Source organism: Triticum urartu, chromosome 3A (assembly GCF_056163025.1).
Source record: "Triticum urartu cultivar PI428250 chromosome 3A, HENAU_Tu73, whole genome shotgun sequence".
NCBI classification, from domain to species: Eukaryota; Viridiplantae; Streptophyta; class Magnoliopsida; order Poales; family Poaceae; genus Triticum; species Triticum urartu.
In genome coordinates, this window is record NC_141875.1 from 664,813,597 (window position 1) to 664,832,483 (window position 18,887).

General features: G+C 52.8%; 1 protein-coding gene across 1 annotated transcript; it reads left to right on the forward strand.

Moving 5' to 3' along the window:
• Nucleotides 1–7,055: 7,055 nt before the first annotated feature.
• On the forward strand, nt 7,056–7,565 carry LOC125527682 (amino acid transporter AVT1J-like). The gene has a single exon (XM_048692200.2). The coding sequence runs from the start codon at nt 7,056–7,058 to the stop codon at nt 7,563–7,565; it is 510 nt and encodes a 169-aa protein (XP_048548157.2).
• Nucleotides 7,566–18,887: the final 11,322 nt, after the last annotated feature.

Sequence of the window (18,887 nt, forward strand, 5' to 3'; positions counted from 1 at the left end):
CGGATGATTGCTGGACCACCAAGTCCGAGTCGCCATAACATAGGATCCGGTGAATGCCGAGTTCTTTGGCAAGCCGATGCCCGTGTATGAGCGCCTCGTACTCGGCCACGTTGTTGGAGGCGGCAAAGTGGATCTGCAGCGTGTATTTGAGCTTGTCGCCTTTGGGAGAGGTAAGGACGACGCCAGCTCCCAAGCCGGTGCACATCTTGGACCCGTCAAAGTGCATGCGCCAATGGGTGGAGTTGGGAGCCGGCGGCAGGTACTGGGTCTCGGCCCAATCGACGAGGAAGTCGGCCAGTGCTTGGGACTTGATGGCGGTGCGGGGCTGGTAGAAGATTGTGTAAGGGGCCAGCTCGATGGCCCATTTCGCCACCCGGCCGGATGCGTCCCGGCTGCCTATGATCTCGGCCAGTGGGGCGGTGCATACGACCGTGATGGGATGCTCTTGGAAGTAGGGCTTGAGCTTCTTGGCGGTGAAGTACATGCCGTAACACATCTTCTGGTAGTGCGGGTAGTTCTGCTTTGAAGCGGACAGCACCTCGCTCAAATAATACACCGGCCTCTGGACCGGCTGGGCTCGGCCTTCTTCTGGGCGTTGGACTACGATGACGGTGCTGACCACCCGGCTGGTTGCGGCAATGTAAAGGAGCATGGGCTCTTTCTCAGTCGGCGCCGCTAGGACGGGCGGCGTGGCCAGCATCTTCTTCAGCTCGTGAAAGGCTTGGTCGGCCTGGTCATTCCACTCGAAGTGAGTGCTCTTCTTCATGAGGCGGTAGAGGGGGAGATCTTTCTCTCCGAGTCGGCTGATGAAGCGGTTCAAGGAGGCCAAGCATCCGGTGAACTTTTGGATGTCTCGAAGCTTGGTGGGGATCGCCATTCTCTCGATGGCCTTGATCTTCACCGGGTTGCATTCGATGCCGCGTTCGGTGACCAGGAAGCCTAGGAGCTGGCCGGCTGGCACTCCGAACACGCATTTCTCGGGATTGAGCTTGATTTGGAACCGGCGTAGGTTCTCAAACGTTTCCTTGAGGTCTCCCAGGAAGGTGCCGCGCTTCTCCGTCTTCACCACAATGTCGTCCACGTAGACGTGAGTGTTTCTGCCAAGTTGCTTGAGGAGGCACTTCTGCATGCAACACTGAAAAGTGGCACCGGCATTTCTTAAGCCGAATGTCATAGTCAGGTAGCAAAAGGCTCCAAATGGCGTGATGAAGGCGGTCTTCAGGCGGTCGTCCAGATCTAGCTTTATCTGGTGATATCCTGAGTAAGCATCCAAGAAACTCAACAGCTCGCATCCGGCCGTGGAGTCTATCACTTGGTCAATCCTTGGCAGGGCAAAGGGATCCTTAGGGCAGGCCTTGTTGAGGCTTGTGTAGTCTATACACATGCGCCACTTGTTGTTCTTCTTTAACACGAGGACCGGGTTGGCGAGCCACTCTGGAAAGAAAACTTCCATAATGAAGCCGGCTGCCAGAAGCCGGGCTATCTCCTCTCCCACAATCCTGCGTTTCTCCTCCGACAGTCGGCGAAGGGGTTGTTTGACTGGCTTTGCGTCTTCTCGGACGTGTAGTTTGTGCTCGGCGAATCCCTTCAGAACACCCGGCATGTCCTTGGGGGACCATGCAAAGATGTCCCGATTCTCACGGAGGAAATCGGCGAGCTCGCCTTCCTATTTGCTGTTTAGGTTTGCCCCGATGACGGCAAACCTCTCTGGGTGCTCGGGGTCAAGAGGTATCTTCTTCGTCTCCTTGGCCAGCTGGAAAGATCCTTGAGCATCATGCTCCTTGGGATCGGGGGACACGGTCGAATGCTTGCCGGCTATGGCCACGACTCGGTCCAACATCTTCTTTTCTTCGGCAATCACAAGGGACTTGGCCAGCCGGCTGCTGGCTGCTGCGCACTCAAAGGACTTCTTGTAATCACCGGCTACGGTGATGACGCCTTTGGTGCTTGGTATCTTCATCTTGAGGTATGCATAGTGGGGAACTGCCATAAATTTGGCCAAGGCAGGTCGGCCAAGCAATGCATGGTAGGGGCTCTCCAGGTCCACTACTTCAAACCAGATCGCTTCCCGGCGGAAATGCTCCTTGTCCCCAAAAAGTACATCAATCTTGATCTTGCCAATGGGGGCGCAGGACAGGCCCTGTACGATGCCATGAAACACTGTTCGAGTGGGCATGAGCTGCTTTGTCTTACATTTAGCTTCTCCAGGGTGTCATGGTACAGGATGTTGATGCTGCTCCCGCCGTCTATCAACACACGGGAGAAGCGGGCAGCGCGTCTGTCCGTCGCGAGGGTGGCTTCCAGGACCAACGCATAAGAGCCGGGAGACGGCATCACCTCTGGATGGTCGGCCCGGCTCCAGCTGATGGGCTTTTCTGACCAGTGCATGTGTCCGGCGGGATTAGCAGCAACCACACTGACTTCCTGGTTCTCTCGGCGTTTGCTGCGCCGGTCTTTGGGCTGGCTTGTAAAGACGATGTAGGTTGCTTGCTCGTCGGGGAATTCGTCGTGCATGACTCCGACTGCGGGCCGAGCGGCCGGAGGCGGCGGAGGCGGAGGCGGCGCGAGCCCTTCGCCTTTGGAGATTCGGGTGAGCTAATGGCACTTCCGGGTCGTGTGGTTGGACGGCTTCGCGCTGCTGTGGAACTTGCATGGGGCGTCGAGAGTTTGCTCGTAGGAGAAGGCCGGCTGCCAAGCCGGCCTGCCGCCCTTGGGTTTCTTGGGCGTGGGCCGCCCTTCGGGCGGCACGTCTTCAACTGTGGCCACTTGCCGACTGCCGGGAGGCGGCGCGGGGCCCTTGCGCTTGTGGTCGTTCGAGAGAAGGCGTCGGCCGGAATCCCCAGCCGGCGTCTTGGGCGCCGGGTTGAGTACTTTTTCGGACGCGTCGACCCGAAGCTCGGTCTTCATTGAGGAGTCGGCGGTGGCGTACTTGTCCGCTATGTCCAGAAGCTCGTCGAGGGTAGTCGGCTCGTCACAGAGAAGCTTGTGCTTGAGGAGGGTGCCTTCTCGGCACCCAGCTGTGAAGTATTCTATGGCTTGCACCTCGTGCACCCCTTCGCAAGAGTTGCGGAGCTCGGCCCAACGCGTGAGGTAGTCGCGAGTTGACTCGGCGGGGCCTAGTATGCACAAGGAGAGATGTCTGGGCTTGGGAGCCCGCTTGTAGGTGCTGGTGAAGTTGCGGACGAAGGCTTCTGTGAAGTCTAGCCAGCTGTTGATGCTGCGTGGTTTGAGGCTGTTGAGCCAGGTCCGCACCGTGCCTTGCAACATGAGGGGCACGTACTTCACGGCAACGCGCCGGTTGCCGTTGGCTATGCTAACCGCTGTGGAGTAGTCGATCAGCCAATCTTCCGGCTTCACAGAGCCGTTGTACTTGGGCGTGTCTCTTGGGAGCGAGAACCCCTTGGGGAAGGGCTCGTCGCGGATGCGGGGGCCGAAGCAAGGCGGACCGACATCGTCTTCTTCTTCCAGCGCCAAGGATCGCACCAGGCGGTCAATCCGATGGCGGGCGTCGTTCTCGCCGACTCCTTCGCGGCGACCTAGTCGGCCGCTGAGAGTCGGGTGCGCCACTGGCGGCGGGGTGGGGTATCTCTCTCCACGAGGTCGAGGCGGAGGCGGGTTGCCCCGCCATTCCATGGCTCGGGGATGGCCGTCCGCGTCTCGCTCGATGGAGATTCGGGTTTGGCTTCGGCTGGCAGCCGGCTCTTTCTCGCGCCGCGCGCGGTCTCTGCCCGCAGTCGGCGTCCGGGAAGTCGGGCCGTGATCTCGATCAACTGCTGGATGCGGCGGGTCATGTGGGGGAGTTCTTCGGCCCCCAGTCCGTCTAGCTCGTCTACGGCCGCCTGGGCGGTGCGCAGGTTCTCGAGTGGAGTGACATAGACTGGGCGGTCTACTCCCAGCGTATCGGCGATGATGGCGCCGCGTTGCTTGATAATGCCGGCCCGGCTTGGCCCGCCCGGGGCCGGCGTGCCGAAGGCGGCGCGGTCAGCTTCGCACTGGTAGGCCTCAGCGAGGCGTCTCATGGAAACCAATTTCCGGCCCTCTGCGAGGAGGGTGAGGCGGCGAGCCTCCAGTGCTTCAGCGTCGGCGTCGGCCGGAAGGGGGATGGACAAGTCGTGGAGCGCCGCGTGTGGGGCGTCGTGGGCGCTCTCGTCAGCAGCGCCGTCGTGGCCGATGACCATCACCTCGGTGGTGACAGCGTCGCAGCCATCAGCTCGGGGAAGCGGGTCGTTGTAGATCGTGACGTTGGTGGGGAAGGTGTCGAAGGAGGCCGTGTCGGAGTCGATAGGCATCGGGTCGGTGGAGCCAACCGACTCCAGATCCACAACGGGCTCGCCGGAGACATGGAGCCGGCCGAGGAGGTTGACGAGGTGGTCGGTGCCCACATCGGAGGCGAGCTCGTCGGAGATGAGGGTCTTGTCGAGGAGATCAGCAAGGCTGCTCGCTGTGCAGGCGTTGGTGACGCCTTGCAGCGCGTCGTGGCAAGCGCCATCGGGCATGCCGGGCTGGCTACGCTCGCGGGGGAGGAAGAGGGTTCCCGTCCAGAACAGGTCTCCGGACGACGGTGCACCTGGCCCCACGGTGGGCGCCAAATGTCGAGTGGTAGGTGCGACATATGCCAATGGGTGGCTTATCATTGTGGGAGCCAGTAAGACGTCGCCGGTGCCTGGAAACGGGATGAGGCGAAGACATGCACGCCGGCGAATCTTACCCAGCTTCGGGGCTCTCCGTGGAGATAACACCCCTACTGCTGCTCTGCGTGGTCTCCGCATGATCACTAGATGGACAAGTAGCTACAAAATGCTCCTTGAGCTGTTCGGTGGGAGGAGGAAGAAGGGCACGGCTAGCTTGCTTCTTCTCCTTGTGTGGTGTCTAAAACTAGCAGGGGTCCAACCCTTTGCATGGGTAACCCGGGGGGTTTATATAGGCCTACCCCCCGGGGGTACAATGGTAATCCGACTGGGCGCGGGGCCCAGCCGTCTGTGACTGCGCTCGCCGGCTTCTGCGCCGGCTATTGGGGCCCGCTGACTGGTGGGTCCCGCCGGCTGCCGGCCCCTTGGTTGACAGGCAGGCTACACTATCCAGGACCTGGTCGGCGGCTGGTTACTGTTGCTCTATCTTGGTGACGTGGGCTTCGTCGAGGTAGGCGTGGCTACAGTGCCGCCGCTCGGCGGGAGATCGCTGTAGCCTCACCGCGTCTTGTCTCCTTAATGGGGCATCTCCTTCGAGGGAGGCGGCAAGCCGGCTGCGGGGAGCCGGCTCTGTCTTGGGCCAACTGGGGGAGGCGTGGCCGCCTTCGGGTGTCTCTCTGTCCGAAGGGACCCACCGCCCGTGGGCCGTACTGGTAACCCGTCGTGGATGACATCAGGGCCAGTGTGGCAACAGTGCCGCGCCGGACGGGTCATGGCCACCCGTACGGCGCATTGTGCCAGGCGCGCTCCGGGATTCGGGGGTGGCAGGCTTCACTATAGCCACGCCCCGTCGCACCGCCGTTAGGTGGATGCAAACTTTGAGGGTACGGTCTCGACCGCTTTATGGGAGCCGGCTTCTTGGAGTCGGCCTCCTCACGGCCGGCTTCTCGAAGTCGGCCCTCCCATGGCTTTCTTCATGAGGGCTAAAGTCGGGCCGCCTTCCGAAAGCCGGCCTGGGTGACAGCCAGCAAGGGGAAGGCGGCCCCATGTCTTGGATTCTTGAGAGCCGGACGGGCTCGTAATTTTTTCAGAAGGGCCAGGGGAAGCTGGCTAGGCTACCCATGGCTATTTACTCCGACAGTAGTCCCCGAAGCTGAGCGAGCTTCGAGGCTGATAGGGGGACGAGAAGCTTGGTCAGCTTCCTATCCTGCGGGGCCGGCTTTGCTCGTGCGCGCCGACTTCAGAGAGCTCCGTTTCTCGTAGGCGGGAACGCGGGCCACGTGGCGAGGAAATCCTGCCAACGCACGCGCACGATGGGACGCCGCCGCAGGCCCGGGCCCGCCACTCGCAGGCCTCGGTCCGAGCGCGGATCTTCCACGGCCCACATGGACCGCTCGCCTTCCCACGGCGGTTTTATTCCGCCATCAAGGCATAGTAATCGCGAGACGTGGGGGAGTGGGCACGATCGGTCCCCACGTTTCCCCACGCTGCGCCTCCTCGGCTCCGCCACGCGAGCCTATAAGTAGGGGGAGGAGGGGGAGCGACAGAGGTTCGCACGCTCTCTCTCTCTCCGCCCCTTCTCGTCCTCCTTTCTTCCTCTCATTGCCACCGCAGCCTCCCGTCGCAGCGCCGCCACATCGTCTTGCTCCCATGGCGCCGTCGAGCTCGTGGGATGGCTCCAACGTCCATGAGGACCATGTTGAGTTCCTCCGCCAGACCCGGCGCCTGCCCGACGCCAACCTCGTGCGGGTCCGCCTGGCGCCAGAGGCGGAGATCTCGCCGGCACCGGAGGAGGGCGAGCAGGTCGTCTTCCGCTCGCACTTCCTGCGCGGCTTCGGCCTTCCCGCGAGCGGATTCCTGCGCTCCTTCCTCGAGTTCTACAATCTTCAGCCGCATCACCTCACGCCCAACGCGGTGTTGCTGCTGTCGGCCTTCGTCTCTCTCTGCGAAGGTTTCTGGGGGCTGCTCCCCACGCTGGAGCTCTGGGGGGAATTCTTCCAGAGCAAACTCGGCACCGTTGTCGCAAGCGTGCCCGCCCCCTGCGGGGCCTTCATCGCCATGAGGAGGTCGGGCGAGAACAACCCGTTCCCGTCCATCCCCCTGATCCAGTCGGTGAAGATCTGGCAGAAGTCGTACTTCTACGTGAAGAACGTCGCCCAGCAAGGTGACCACGTCAACCTGCCGGCTTACGTAGCCGGCCCGCCGGCTGGGAGGCAGCCCTCATGGAGTTTCCGGTCCAAGTCACTGTCTCAGGCCGAGAACGCTGCCGTCTCCCGGCTTCGGGTGATGATCCAGTCGGAAGGCCTGAGCGGGGCCGACTTGGTGGCCGCCTTCGTGGAGCGCCGGATACTTCCTCTCCAAAGCCGGCCCCACATGATGTGTCAGATGAGCGGCCGCTTCGACCCAAGCCGACTGAGCACCAGGGAGATGCCGTCTAGCGTGGGCGCCAAGGTGGCGATATACACGACGCTGGTGAACCCACTGACCAAGTACGCTTTGATGTTGGCCCCCTTCGCCGAGGCCACCGAGGCCGCGCTCGGCGTCAGCAATAGCGCGGTGCTCCGTGCTCTCGTCAGGGCGGGGCTCGTCGTCGGAACCACCGTCGTCGCACAGGCTGTTCCCTTCTTCGCCAACGTTATGGGCCTAACAGGCGCGCTCTTTGGCTGCACGACAACGATGCTGCTGCCGTGCCTGTGCTACCTCAGGGTCCGCTCCATGACCGGGGGCGTCATCAAGACGGGGCTGGAGACGGCAGCTTGCCTGGCCATCCTTGCGGTTGGCGCCGCGATTGTTGGGTTCGGAACTTACAACTCTGTGAAGCAGATGCATCAGAGGTTGTGGTTACGCGTGCGGCCGGTGAAGTCTTCAGTAACACTCCGTACTGTGTTATCGGTATTTACTGTTCATCATCCAGTTCTATTCAGTTTCAACTGTTAGGTGTAGTTCTTCAGTTAATTTCCGAATAAGCAGTAGCGCGAGTCTGTTCGCGTGCTGCTAGTAACAAACTAGTCCTAGTCTTTTTTTTTGAGAACCGCCCTCAAAGGCCTTTATTCATTATTAAGACGGTTTACATCCGATTGCACTAGGGCAATCAATGAAGCAGGGATAACATCAAAAAAGGTTACGGTCGAAGTACTAGCCAGACTCTCTCTGGCACACCAGTGAGCTACCTCATTGGCCTCTCTTCTAACAAAATTTGGTCGTGACCCTTGAAAGTGTTGGAGATAGGATTTGATCAACCTGATGATCGGGCTACCTGTCGACCTGCACTCCGTTGTCATGTACTCACTTATAACAGTTTTGCAGTCCGTCTCGATGGTCACCCGCGTCCAGCCCTTCTCCATAGCCAGATGCACAGCCTCCCTGACAGCTAGCAGTTCGGCGCAATACAGATCAGTTACCCTGGGCAGCTTGCGGCCCCCGGCTAGCATCAGTTCTCCGTCGTGGCCCCGGGCCACTAATCCGATCGCTGAGGAAGCCCCATTCACGTCCACCGCAGCATCCGTATTGATTTTGCACCATCCTTCTTCCGGTGACTTCCATCCCTCCTTCGTAGTACTCCCCTCGACAGCATTGGGCGGGATGTACAGAGCTTGGATGAGTTCCTTCACTAGGACCATCGACCTCCCGGGCTGATATTTGACTTCCTCATGGGTGTATTTGTTTCTACTTGACCAGATTGTCCACATGACTGAGATAATGATGGCCGCCGATCTCTCCCAAAAAAGCTGGGATCAAGAAAGTCCCTCGACCACGTCGCTGGGTGTAGCCGTGGTATCTTGAACTCGAAGAAATCTTCTGCCTCTCTCCAAAACAATTTGGCATGATCGCATGTAACCAGAGAATGAAACAGCGACTCCTCCTGGTTGCCGCACATTGGGCAAGTGTGATCTTCCCCTATATGTCGTCGACATAACTCTTCCTTCGCCGGTAGGAACCCTTTAAGGACCCGCCACCAGAAGATTCGTATCTTGGGTTGCACCTTCAACCACCATAGTGATTTCCACACCTCCTCCCCCTGGGAGGAGCTGCCAACCTGATTCAAGTCATTTTCCCAGGATTCCAACAACATTCTGTACGCTGAACGAACCGTGAAAATCCCGGATCTCTCATAGCCCCATGCCCAAAAATCAGGTAGAGCTACCCGCGACCTCGGCATATTAAGGATGGCTATCGCATCCGGGGCGATGAAGGTTCTCTCTATAATTTCCTCATTCCAATCACCATCATCCGTCATCAAATCGGACACAAGATGTATGGGGTCACTTCCCATATTACGCACAGGTTTGAAAGTATTGCTCCATTGTATCCAGTTGTCATGCCATACCTCCGTAGTAGTTCCATCACCAATTCTATGGATTAACCCCTTCTTGAGTACTTCCCTGCCAGTGATTATCGCCTTCCACATAGTGGAGGCGCTAGCAGGACATCTTGCCTGCAAGAAATCTCCATCTGGGTAATACCTACCCTTTAGAACACACGCACATTGTTGGGGAACGTAGCAATTTCAAAAAAATTCCTAGGCACACGCAAGATCATGGTGATGCATAGCAACGAGAGGGGAGAGTCTAGTCCACGTACCCTCGTAGACTGAAAGCGGAACCGTTAGCACAACGCGGTTGATGTAGTCGTACGTCTTCACGATCCGATCGATCAAGCACCGAATGTACGACACCTCTGAGTTCAGCACACGTTCAGCTCGATGACGTCCCTCGAACTTCGATCCAGCCGAGTGTTGAGGGAGAGTTTCGTCAGCACGGCGGCGTGGTGACGATATTGATGTTCTACCGACGCAGGGCTTCGCCTAAGCACCGCTACAGTATTATCAAGGTGTACTATGGTGGAGGGGGGCACCGCATACGGCTAAGAGATCAATGATCAATTGTTGTGTCTATGGGGTGCCCCCCTGCCCTCGTATATAAAGGAGCAAGGGGGATGCGACCGGCCATAGGAGGAGGCGCGCCGGAGGAGTCCTACTCCCGGTGGGAGTAGGACTCCCCCTCCTTTTTCCTAGTTGGATTAGGACTTGGGGGGAAGGAAGAGAGAGGGGAAAGGAAAGGGGGGGCCGCCCCCCTCCTTGTCCAATTCGAAATTGGGGGGGGGGGAGGGGCGCGCGGCTGCCCCTTGGCCGCCTCTCCTCTTCCTCCACTTGGGCCCATAAGGCCCAATAGCCTCCGGGGGGGGGGGGTCCGGTACTCCGGTAAAATCACTATTTCACCCGGAACACTTCCGATATCCAAACATAGGCTTCCAATATATCAATCTTCATGTCTCGACCATTTCGAGACTCCTCGTCATGCCCGTGATCACATCCAGGACTCCGAACAACCTTCGGTACATCAAAAAACATAAACTCATAATAAAACTATCATCGTAATGTTAAGCGTGCGGACCCTACGGGTTCGAGAACTATGTAGACATGCCCGAGACACGTCTCCAGTCAATAACCAATAGCGGAACCTGGATGCTCATATTGGCTCCTACATATTCTATGAAGATCTTTATCGGTCAGACAGCATAACAACATACGTTGTTCCCTTTGTCATCGGTATGTTACTTGTCCGAGATTCGATCGTCGGTATCTCAATACCTAGTTCAATCTCGTTACTGGCAAGTCTCTTTACCGGCATGACTTCCAGAACAGGATTACTGTACCACTCTGGTGCGGATCTTACTCTGGTTGATCTACGAGGTTCAGTAACAACTTGATCTAAAGTTTCATGATTATCATCATTAACTTCCTCACTAATTGGTGTAGGCGTCACAGAAACCGGTTTCTATGATGAACTACTTTCCAATAGTGGAGCAGGTATAGTTACCTCATCAAGTTCCACTTTCCTCCCACTCACTTCTTTCGAGAGAAACTCCTTCTCTAGAAAGGATACATTCTTAGCAACGAATGTCTTGCCTTCAGATCTGTGATAGAAGGTGTACCCAACAGTCTCCTTTGGGTATCCTATGAAGACACATTTCTCCGATTTGCGTTCGAGCATATCAGGCTGAAGCTTTTTCACATAAAAATAGCAGCCCCAAACTTTAAGAAACGACAACTTTGGTTTCTTGCCAAACCACTGTGCATAAGGCGTCGTCTCAACGGATTTTGATGGTGCCCTATTTAACGTGAATGCGGCCGTATCTAAAGCATAACCCCAAAACGATAGCGGTAAATCTGTAAGAGACATCATAGATACCACCATATCAAGTAAAGTGCGATTATGATGTTCGGACACACCATTACGCTGCGGTGTTCCGGGTGGCGTGAGTTGCGAAACTATTTCGCATTGTTTCGAATGTAGACCAAACTCGCAACTCAAATATTCTCCTCCATGATCAGATCGTAGAAACTTTATTTTCTTGTTACGATGATTTTCAACTTCACTCTGAAATTCTTTGAACTTCTCAAATGTTTCAGATTTATGTTTCATCAAGTAGATATACCCATATATGCTTAAATCATCTGTGAAGGTGAGAAAATAATGATATCCGCCACGAGCCTCAACATTCATCGGACCACATACATCTGTATGTATGATTTCCAACAAATCTGTTGCTCTCTCCATAGTACCGGAGAACGGCGTTTTAGTCATCTTGCTTATGAGGCACGGTTCACAAGTACCAAGTGATTCATAATCAAGTGGTTCCAAAAGTCCATCAGTATGGAGTTTCTTCATGCGCTTTACACCGATATGACCTAAACGGCAGTGCCACAAATAAGTTGCACTATCATTATCAACTCTGCATCTTTTGGCTTCAACATTATGAATATGTGTATCACTACTATAGAGATTCATCAAAAATAGACCACTCTTCAAGGGTGCATGACCATAAAAGATATTACTCATATAAATAGAACAACCATTATTCTCTGATTTAAATGAATAATTGTCTCGCATCAAACAAGATCCAGATATAATGTTCATGCTCAGCGCTGGCACTAAATAAAAATTATTTAGGTCTAATACTAATCCCGAAGGTAGATGTAGAGGTAGCGTGCCGACCGCGATCATATCGACCTTCGAACCATTTCCCACGCGCATCGTCACCTCATCCTTTGCCAGTGTTCGCTTAATCCGTAGTCCCTGTTTCAAGTTGCAGATATTAGCAACAGAACCAGTATCAAATACCCAGGTGCTTCTGCGAGCTTTAGTAAGGTACACATCAATAACATGTATATCACATATACCTTTGTTCACCTTGCCATCCTTCTTATCCGCCAAATACTTGGGGCAGTTCCGCTTCCAGTGACCAGTCTACTTGCAGTAGAAGCACTCAGTCTCAGGCTTAGGTCCAGACTTGGGTTTCTTCTCCTGAGCAGGAACTTGCTTGCTGTTCTTCTTGAAGTTCCCCTTCTTCTTCCCTTTACCCTTTTTCTTGAAACTAGTGGTCTTATTGACCATCAACACTTGATGCTCCTTCTTGATTTCTACCTCCGGAGCTTTTAGCATTGCGAAGAGCTCGGGAATTGTCTTATTCATCCCTTGCATATTATAGTTCATCACGAAGCTTTTGTAGCTTGGTGGCAGTGATTGAAGAACTCTCTCAATGACACTATCAACCGGAAGATTAACTCCCAGCTGAGTCAAGTGATTATGGTACCCAGACATTTTGAGTATATGCTCACTGACAGAACTATTCTCCTCCATCTTTCAGCTGTAGAACTTATTGGAGACTTCATATCTCTCAATCCGGGCATTTCCTTGAAATATTAACGTTAACTCCTGGAACATCTCATATGCTCCATGACGTTCAAAACGTCGTTGAAGTCCCGGTTCTAAGCCGTAAAGCATGGCACACTGAACTATCGAGTAGTCATCAGCTTTGCTCTGCCAGGTGTTCTTAACGTCTGCAGTTGCATTAGCAGCAGGCCTGGCACTCAGCTGTGCTTCCAGGACGTAATTCTTCTGTGCAGCAATGAGGATAATCCTCAAGTTACGGACCCAGTCCGTGTAATTGCTACCATCATCTTTCAACTTTGCTTTCTCAAGGAACGCATTAAAATTCAATGGAACAATAGCACGGGCCATCTATCTACAAACAACATAGACAAGCAAGATACTATCAGGTACTAAGTTGATGATAAATTTAAGTTCAATTAATCATATTACTTAAGAACTCCCACTTAGAAAGACATCCCTCTAATCCTCTAAGTGATCACGTGATCCAAATCAACTAAACCATAACCGATCATCACGTGAAATGGAGTAGCTTTCAATGGTGAACATCACTATGTTGATCATATCTACTATATGATTCACGCTCGACCTTTCAGTCTCACTGTTCCGAGGCCATATCTGCATATGCTAGGCTCGTCAAGTTTAACCTGAGTATTCTGCGTGTGCAAAACTGGCTTGCACCCGTTGTAGATGGACGTAGAGCTTATCACACCTGATCATCACATGGTGTCTGGGCACAACGAACTTTGGCAACAATGCATACTCAGGGAGAACACTTTTATCTTGAAATTTAGTGAGAGATCATCTTATAATGCTACCGTCAATCAAAGCAAGATAAGATGCATAAAAGATAAACATCACATGCAATCAATATAAGTGATATGATATGGCCATCATCATCTTGTTCTTGTGATCTCCATCTCCGAAGCACCATTATGATCACCATCATCACCGGCGCGACACCTTGATCTCCATTGCAGCATCGTTGTCGTCTCGCCAGTCTTATGCTTCTACGACTATCGCTTAGTGATAAAGTAAAGCATTACAGGGCGATTGCATTGCATACAATAAAGCGACAACCATATGGCTCTTGCCAGTTGCCGATAACTTGGTTAAAAAACATGATCATCTCATACAATAAAATATAGCATCATGTCTTGACCATATCACATCACAACATGCCCTGCAAAAACAAGTTAGATGTCCTCTACTTTGTTGTTGCAAGTTTTACGTGGCTGCTACGGGCTTAGCAAGAACCGCTCTTCCCTACGCATCAAAAACCACAATGATAGTTTGTCAAGTTGGTGTTGTTTTAACCTTCGCAAGGACCGGGCGTAGCCACACTCGATTCAACTAAAGTTGGAGAAACTGACACCCGCCAGCCACCTGTGTGCAAAGCACGTCGGTAGAACCAGTCTCGCGTAAGCATAGGCGTAATGTCGGTCCGGGCCACTTCATCCAACAATACCGCCGAACCAAAGTATGACATGTTGGTAAGCAGTATGACTTATATCGCCCACAACTCACTTGTGTTCTACTCGTGCATATAACATCAACGCATAAAATCTGGCTCGGATGCCACTGTTGGGGAACGTAGTAATTTCAAAAAAAATCCTACGCACACGCAAGATCATGGTGATGCATAGCAACGAGAGGGGAGAGTGTAGTCCACATACCCTCGTAGACCGAAAGCAGAAGCGTTAGGACAACGCGGTTGATGTAGTCGTACGTCTTCACGATCCGACCGATCAAGCACCGAACGTATGGCACCTCCGAGTTCAGCACACGTTCAGCTCGATGATGTCCCTCGAACTCGGATCCAGCCGAGTGTTGAGGGAGAGTTTCGTCAGCACGACGGCGTGGTGACGATGTTGATGTTCTACCGATGCAGGGCTTCGCCCAAGCACCGCTACAGTACTATCGAGGTGTACTATGGTGGAGGGGGGCACCGCACACGGCTAAGAAATAAATGATCAATTGTTGTGTCTATGGGGTGCCCCCCTGCCCCTGTATATAAAGGAGCAAGGGGGGTGCGGCCGGCCATAGGAGGAGGCGTGCCGGAGGAGTCCTACTCCCACCGGGAGTAGGACTCCCCTCCTTTTTCCTAGTTGGATTAGGACTTGGGGGGGGAGGAAGAGAGAGGGGAAAGGAAAGGGGGGGGGGGCGCCGCCCCCCTCCTTGTCCAATTCGGACTTGGGGAGGGGGGAGGGGCGCGCGGCTGCCCCTTGGCCGCCTCTTCTCTTCCTCCACTTGGGCCCATAAGGCCCAATAGCCTCCGGGGGTGTTCCGGTAACCCCTCCGGTACTCCGGTAAAACCACTATTTCACCCGAAACACTTCCGATATCCAAACATAGGCTTCCAATGTATCAATCTTCATGTCTCGACCATTTCGAGACTCCTCGTCATGTCTGTGATCACATCCGGGACTCTGAACAACCTTCGGTACATCAAAACACATAAACTCATAATAAAACTGTCATCGTAACGTTAAGCGTGCGGACCCTATGGGTTCGAGAACTATGTAGACATGACAGAGACACGTCTCCGGTCAATAACCAATAGCGGAACCTGGATGCTCATATTGGCTCCTACATATTCTACGAAGAACTTTATCGGTCAGACCGCATAACAACATATGTTGTTCCCTTTGTCATCGGTATGTTACATGCCCGAGATTCGATCGTCGGTATCTCAATACCTAGTTCAATCTCGTTACCAGCAAATCTCTTTACTCGTTCCGTAATACATCATCCTGCAACTAACTCATTAGCTGCAATGCTTGCAAGGCTTAAGTGATGTGCGTTACCGAGAGCGCCCAAAGATACCTCTTTGACAATCGGAGTGACAAATCCTAATCTCGAAATACGCCAACCCAACAAGTACCTTCGGAGACACCTGTCGAGCACCTTTATAATCACCCAGTTACGTTGTGGCGTGTGGTAGCACACATAGTGTTCCTCCGGTAAACGGGAGTTGCATAATCTCATAGTCATAGGAACATGTATAAGTCATGAAGAAAGCAATAGCAACATACTAAACGATAGTGTGCTAAGCTAACGGAATGGGTCATGTCAATCACATCATTCTCCTAATGATGTGATCCCGTTAATCAAATGACAACACATGTCTATGGTTAGGAAACATAACCATCTTCGATTAACGAGCTAGTCAAGTAGAGGCATACTAGTGACACTCTGTTTGTCTATATATTCACACATGTATTATGTTTCCGGTTAATACAATTCTAGCATGAATAATAAACATTTATCATGATATAAGGAAATAAATAATAACTTTATTATTGCCTCTAGGGCATATTTCCTTCATGCATAGACTGTCCGGTCTATCCAGCAATCGCCACGCCTGTTTGGCGTGCATTGCATCATTGAACAGCTCCAAATCCCGGAATCCCAAGCCTCCTTTGGATTTAGATACAACCATCTTCTCCCACGATTGCCAATGCATTATTCTCTTATCAAGAGATTCATCCCACCAAAACTTGGACATCACTGCCGTGACTTTCTGGCATAATCCTTTATTGAGCTTGAAACAACTCATAGAATAGACCGGTAGGGCTTGAATCACCGCTTTGAGAAGAACCATCCTAGCCGCAATTGACGTGAGCCTTTCACAATATCCTTGCACTTTGGACCTTGCTTGCTCTTTCACATGTACAAAACTTCCTTCTGTTATCCGGCCCGCCGCCGTGGGCAAGCCTAAGTACTTTTCTGCAAGAGTTTCTCTGTAGATCTATAAGTTGCTCCTGACCCCTGCCTTCGCCGACGCCCTTGTATTTGGGCTGAAAAAAACCGAGCTCTTGGCCTTGTTTACACATTGCCCAGAACCCAGGTGATAGGCTTGCAGGATTTCATTCAACATCTGTGCACTCCTTGAATCCGCCTTCATGAAAACTAAGCAGTCATCCGCAAATAAGAGATGCGAGATCCAAGGGGCTCTCAACCCTGGTCGTATCCCTCTATCGACCCATCCAACATCATAGTTCTTCAACAAACATGAGAGCCCTTCCCCACATAGTAGAAACAAATACGGGGAAACGAGATCACCTTGTCGTATGCCTTTGGAGGGGCGAAAAGAGGGCAATAATTCTCCATTCATCTTCACTTGAAAAGTAACAGAGTTTACACATCTCATAACTAGAGATACCCACTCCTCCGAGAAACCTAGCTGCAACATGATTCCTTGGACGTACGGCCACTCCACACGATCGTACACCTTCATCATATCCAACTTTACCACGCACCACCCTTGTTTAGTTCTCTTTCTCTTCATTGCATGGATACACTCATAAGCTGTGATGGCGTTGTCTGTAATCAACCGCCCTGGAACAAAGGCGCTTTGCTCCTCCGCGATGATCTCATCTAGGATCTCCCTCTACCTGTTAGCCAAAACCTTGGAACAGATTTTGTAAATGACATTACAGAGGGAGATTGGTCTATACTGTGTAATATTCCTCGGGTTCTTGACCTTTGGTATGAGCACTATTACAGTTTTGTTAATAGCTTCCGGCATGTGCCCGCCGTTTAAAAAATTTAAAACTGATCGGGTTACATCCTCCTTTATAAGTGACCAGTGGTGCTGATAGAAACCCGCATGGAATCCGTCCGCTCCCGGCGCCTTCGCCGGTGCCATGGCGAATAGTGCTTTCTCTGCTTCAACTGCACAAAAAGGTCTATTCAGTCGGTCATTCATCTCATTAGTCACCATGCTTGGTACATGGTGCAACACTTCATCCATGACCACCTCGTCTTGAGCAGTGTATAGCTGTGTATAAAAACTTTGTACCTTAGCTCTCACCTCATCCCTACTATCCACAATCGTTCCATCCGATTTCTCGAGCACCGGGATTTTATTTTGATGCTTCCTTCTTGATGCTTGAGCATGGAAGAATCCAGTATTCCGGTCGCCAGCCTTATGCCACTCAGCTCTTGACCGCGCTCTCGCCATAATTTCCTCCTTTAACAAAAGGTCGTTCAGCTGCCTTGCTAACTCCTTCTTCCTTCTGGACGAGCCATGGTACATCGAGTTCGCCTTTTCCCTCTCAAACTCCTTCCTCACTTTCTTCAATTTTCGCTTTATGTCCCCAAACTTCTTTTGTTTCCAATCGGTGAGTTGGCCCTGCATGTTATTTAACGAGGAGTTGAGGTCCTCAAGTGTAAGAGCTCCCTTCTCCCATGCAGCCACCACCGTGGGCTCATACGACTCTTCCGTCTCCATTCTTCCTTGTAAACAAAGCGGCGAGGACCGCTGTCCTCCCACTCCACAAGCTTCTTGATTTTAATGACTATCATACAATGATCCGACTGTGGAGATGGTACGTGCCTCACCGCCGTATCTCCATACTCCTGGATGAAGCCCGGATCGGCCAGGTATCTGTCCAAGCGCACCTTTACATTCGCGGCGCCTTCTTGACGATTATCCCACGTATACGGGATCCCGGTAAACCCCAGGTACTGAAACTTGCATTCATCGATGGTCTCACGAAAACCTTGCATTTGCCATTCCGCTCTTTCATTGGCCCCGAAATATTCCACGTTGTCCGTGATCTCATTAAAGTCCCCACCACACAGCCAAGGGACGTCACTTTGACACCGTAACCACTTCAAAAGTGTCCAACTCTCACTCCTTTCACTCCTCTTTGCTTTGGCATAAAAGCCTGTAAAACACCACTCTTTCTGGTCGCTGCCCACATTCCTTACCATAACATCTATATGCTGGTTAGACAAATTTTTGAGCTTAACATCCACCTCTCTGGACCAGAAAAGGACAAGTCCTCCGCTCAGCCCGTTACTGCTGACAGGAATGCATCCTTCGAAACCAAGTCTTGCTCCCATATCTGCTACCTTATTCCCCTCAATCTTCGTCTCCGATAAGAAGACTAAGGTGGGCGCTTCAACCCTCACCAAATGGTGGAGTTCACGAACTGTCTCCGGGTTCCCAAGCCCACGACAGTTCCACATTATGCAATTCATTTCTCCCGGCGGGGCTGTGCATCAGCCACCGCCTGCTCGCTAGTAGTTCCTCCTTCAACAGGTTTTTTCTTTTTTGAATCCCTGCTATCTTCCTTGGATGTACTCGGCTCATCACCTTCCATAGCTCTCTTCTTATTCCAAGTATCCTGATCCAGGATCATAAGCTGGTTTGATGTTTTGGTGCGGTCCTCAGGCCCCAACTCAACTCAACGATACACTCTCTCACGGCCTCTGCCTCTACCTTTGTCGTAGCCTCCCCCAGGGCCAGTGCGACCACCAGCACCACCCCGGGCATTAAACTGATACACTGCGTTCCTGGCCATTCCTTACTTATTTTTCAGTGGTGAAGTTACCTCCTCTCCCTTCTCTACTTCCTCTTCTTCAGCATCCCATTCCTCCTCTCTCCTGGCGCCCTGCCTTCCCCCGTTACTGCTCATTGGGGTTGCATTCGCCCAGTTCTTATGAGATCCAGCCCATCTAAGTTTCTCCCCGTACGACAGGCATCCATCATCATCCCTCTCCCCTGGGTCCGGGCAAAAAGCATCAGCATGGCCAAGCCGGCCACACGAGAAGCAAAAATACGGTAGTCCCTCAT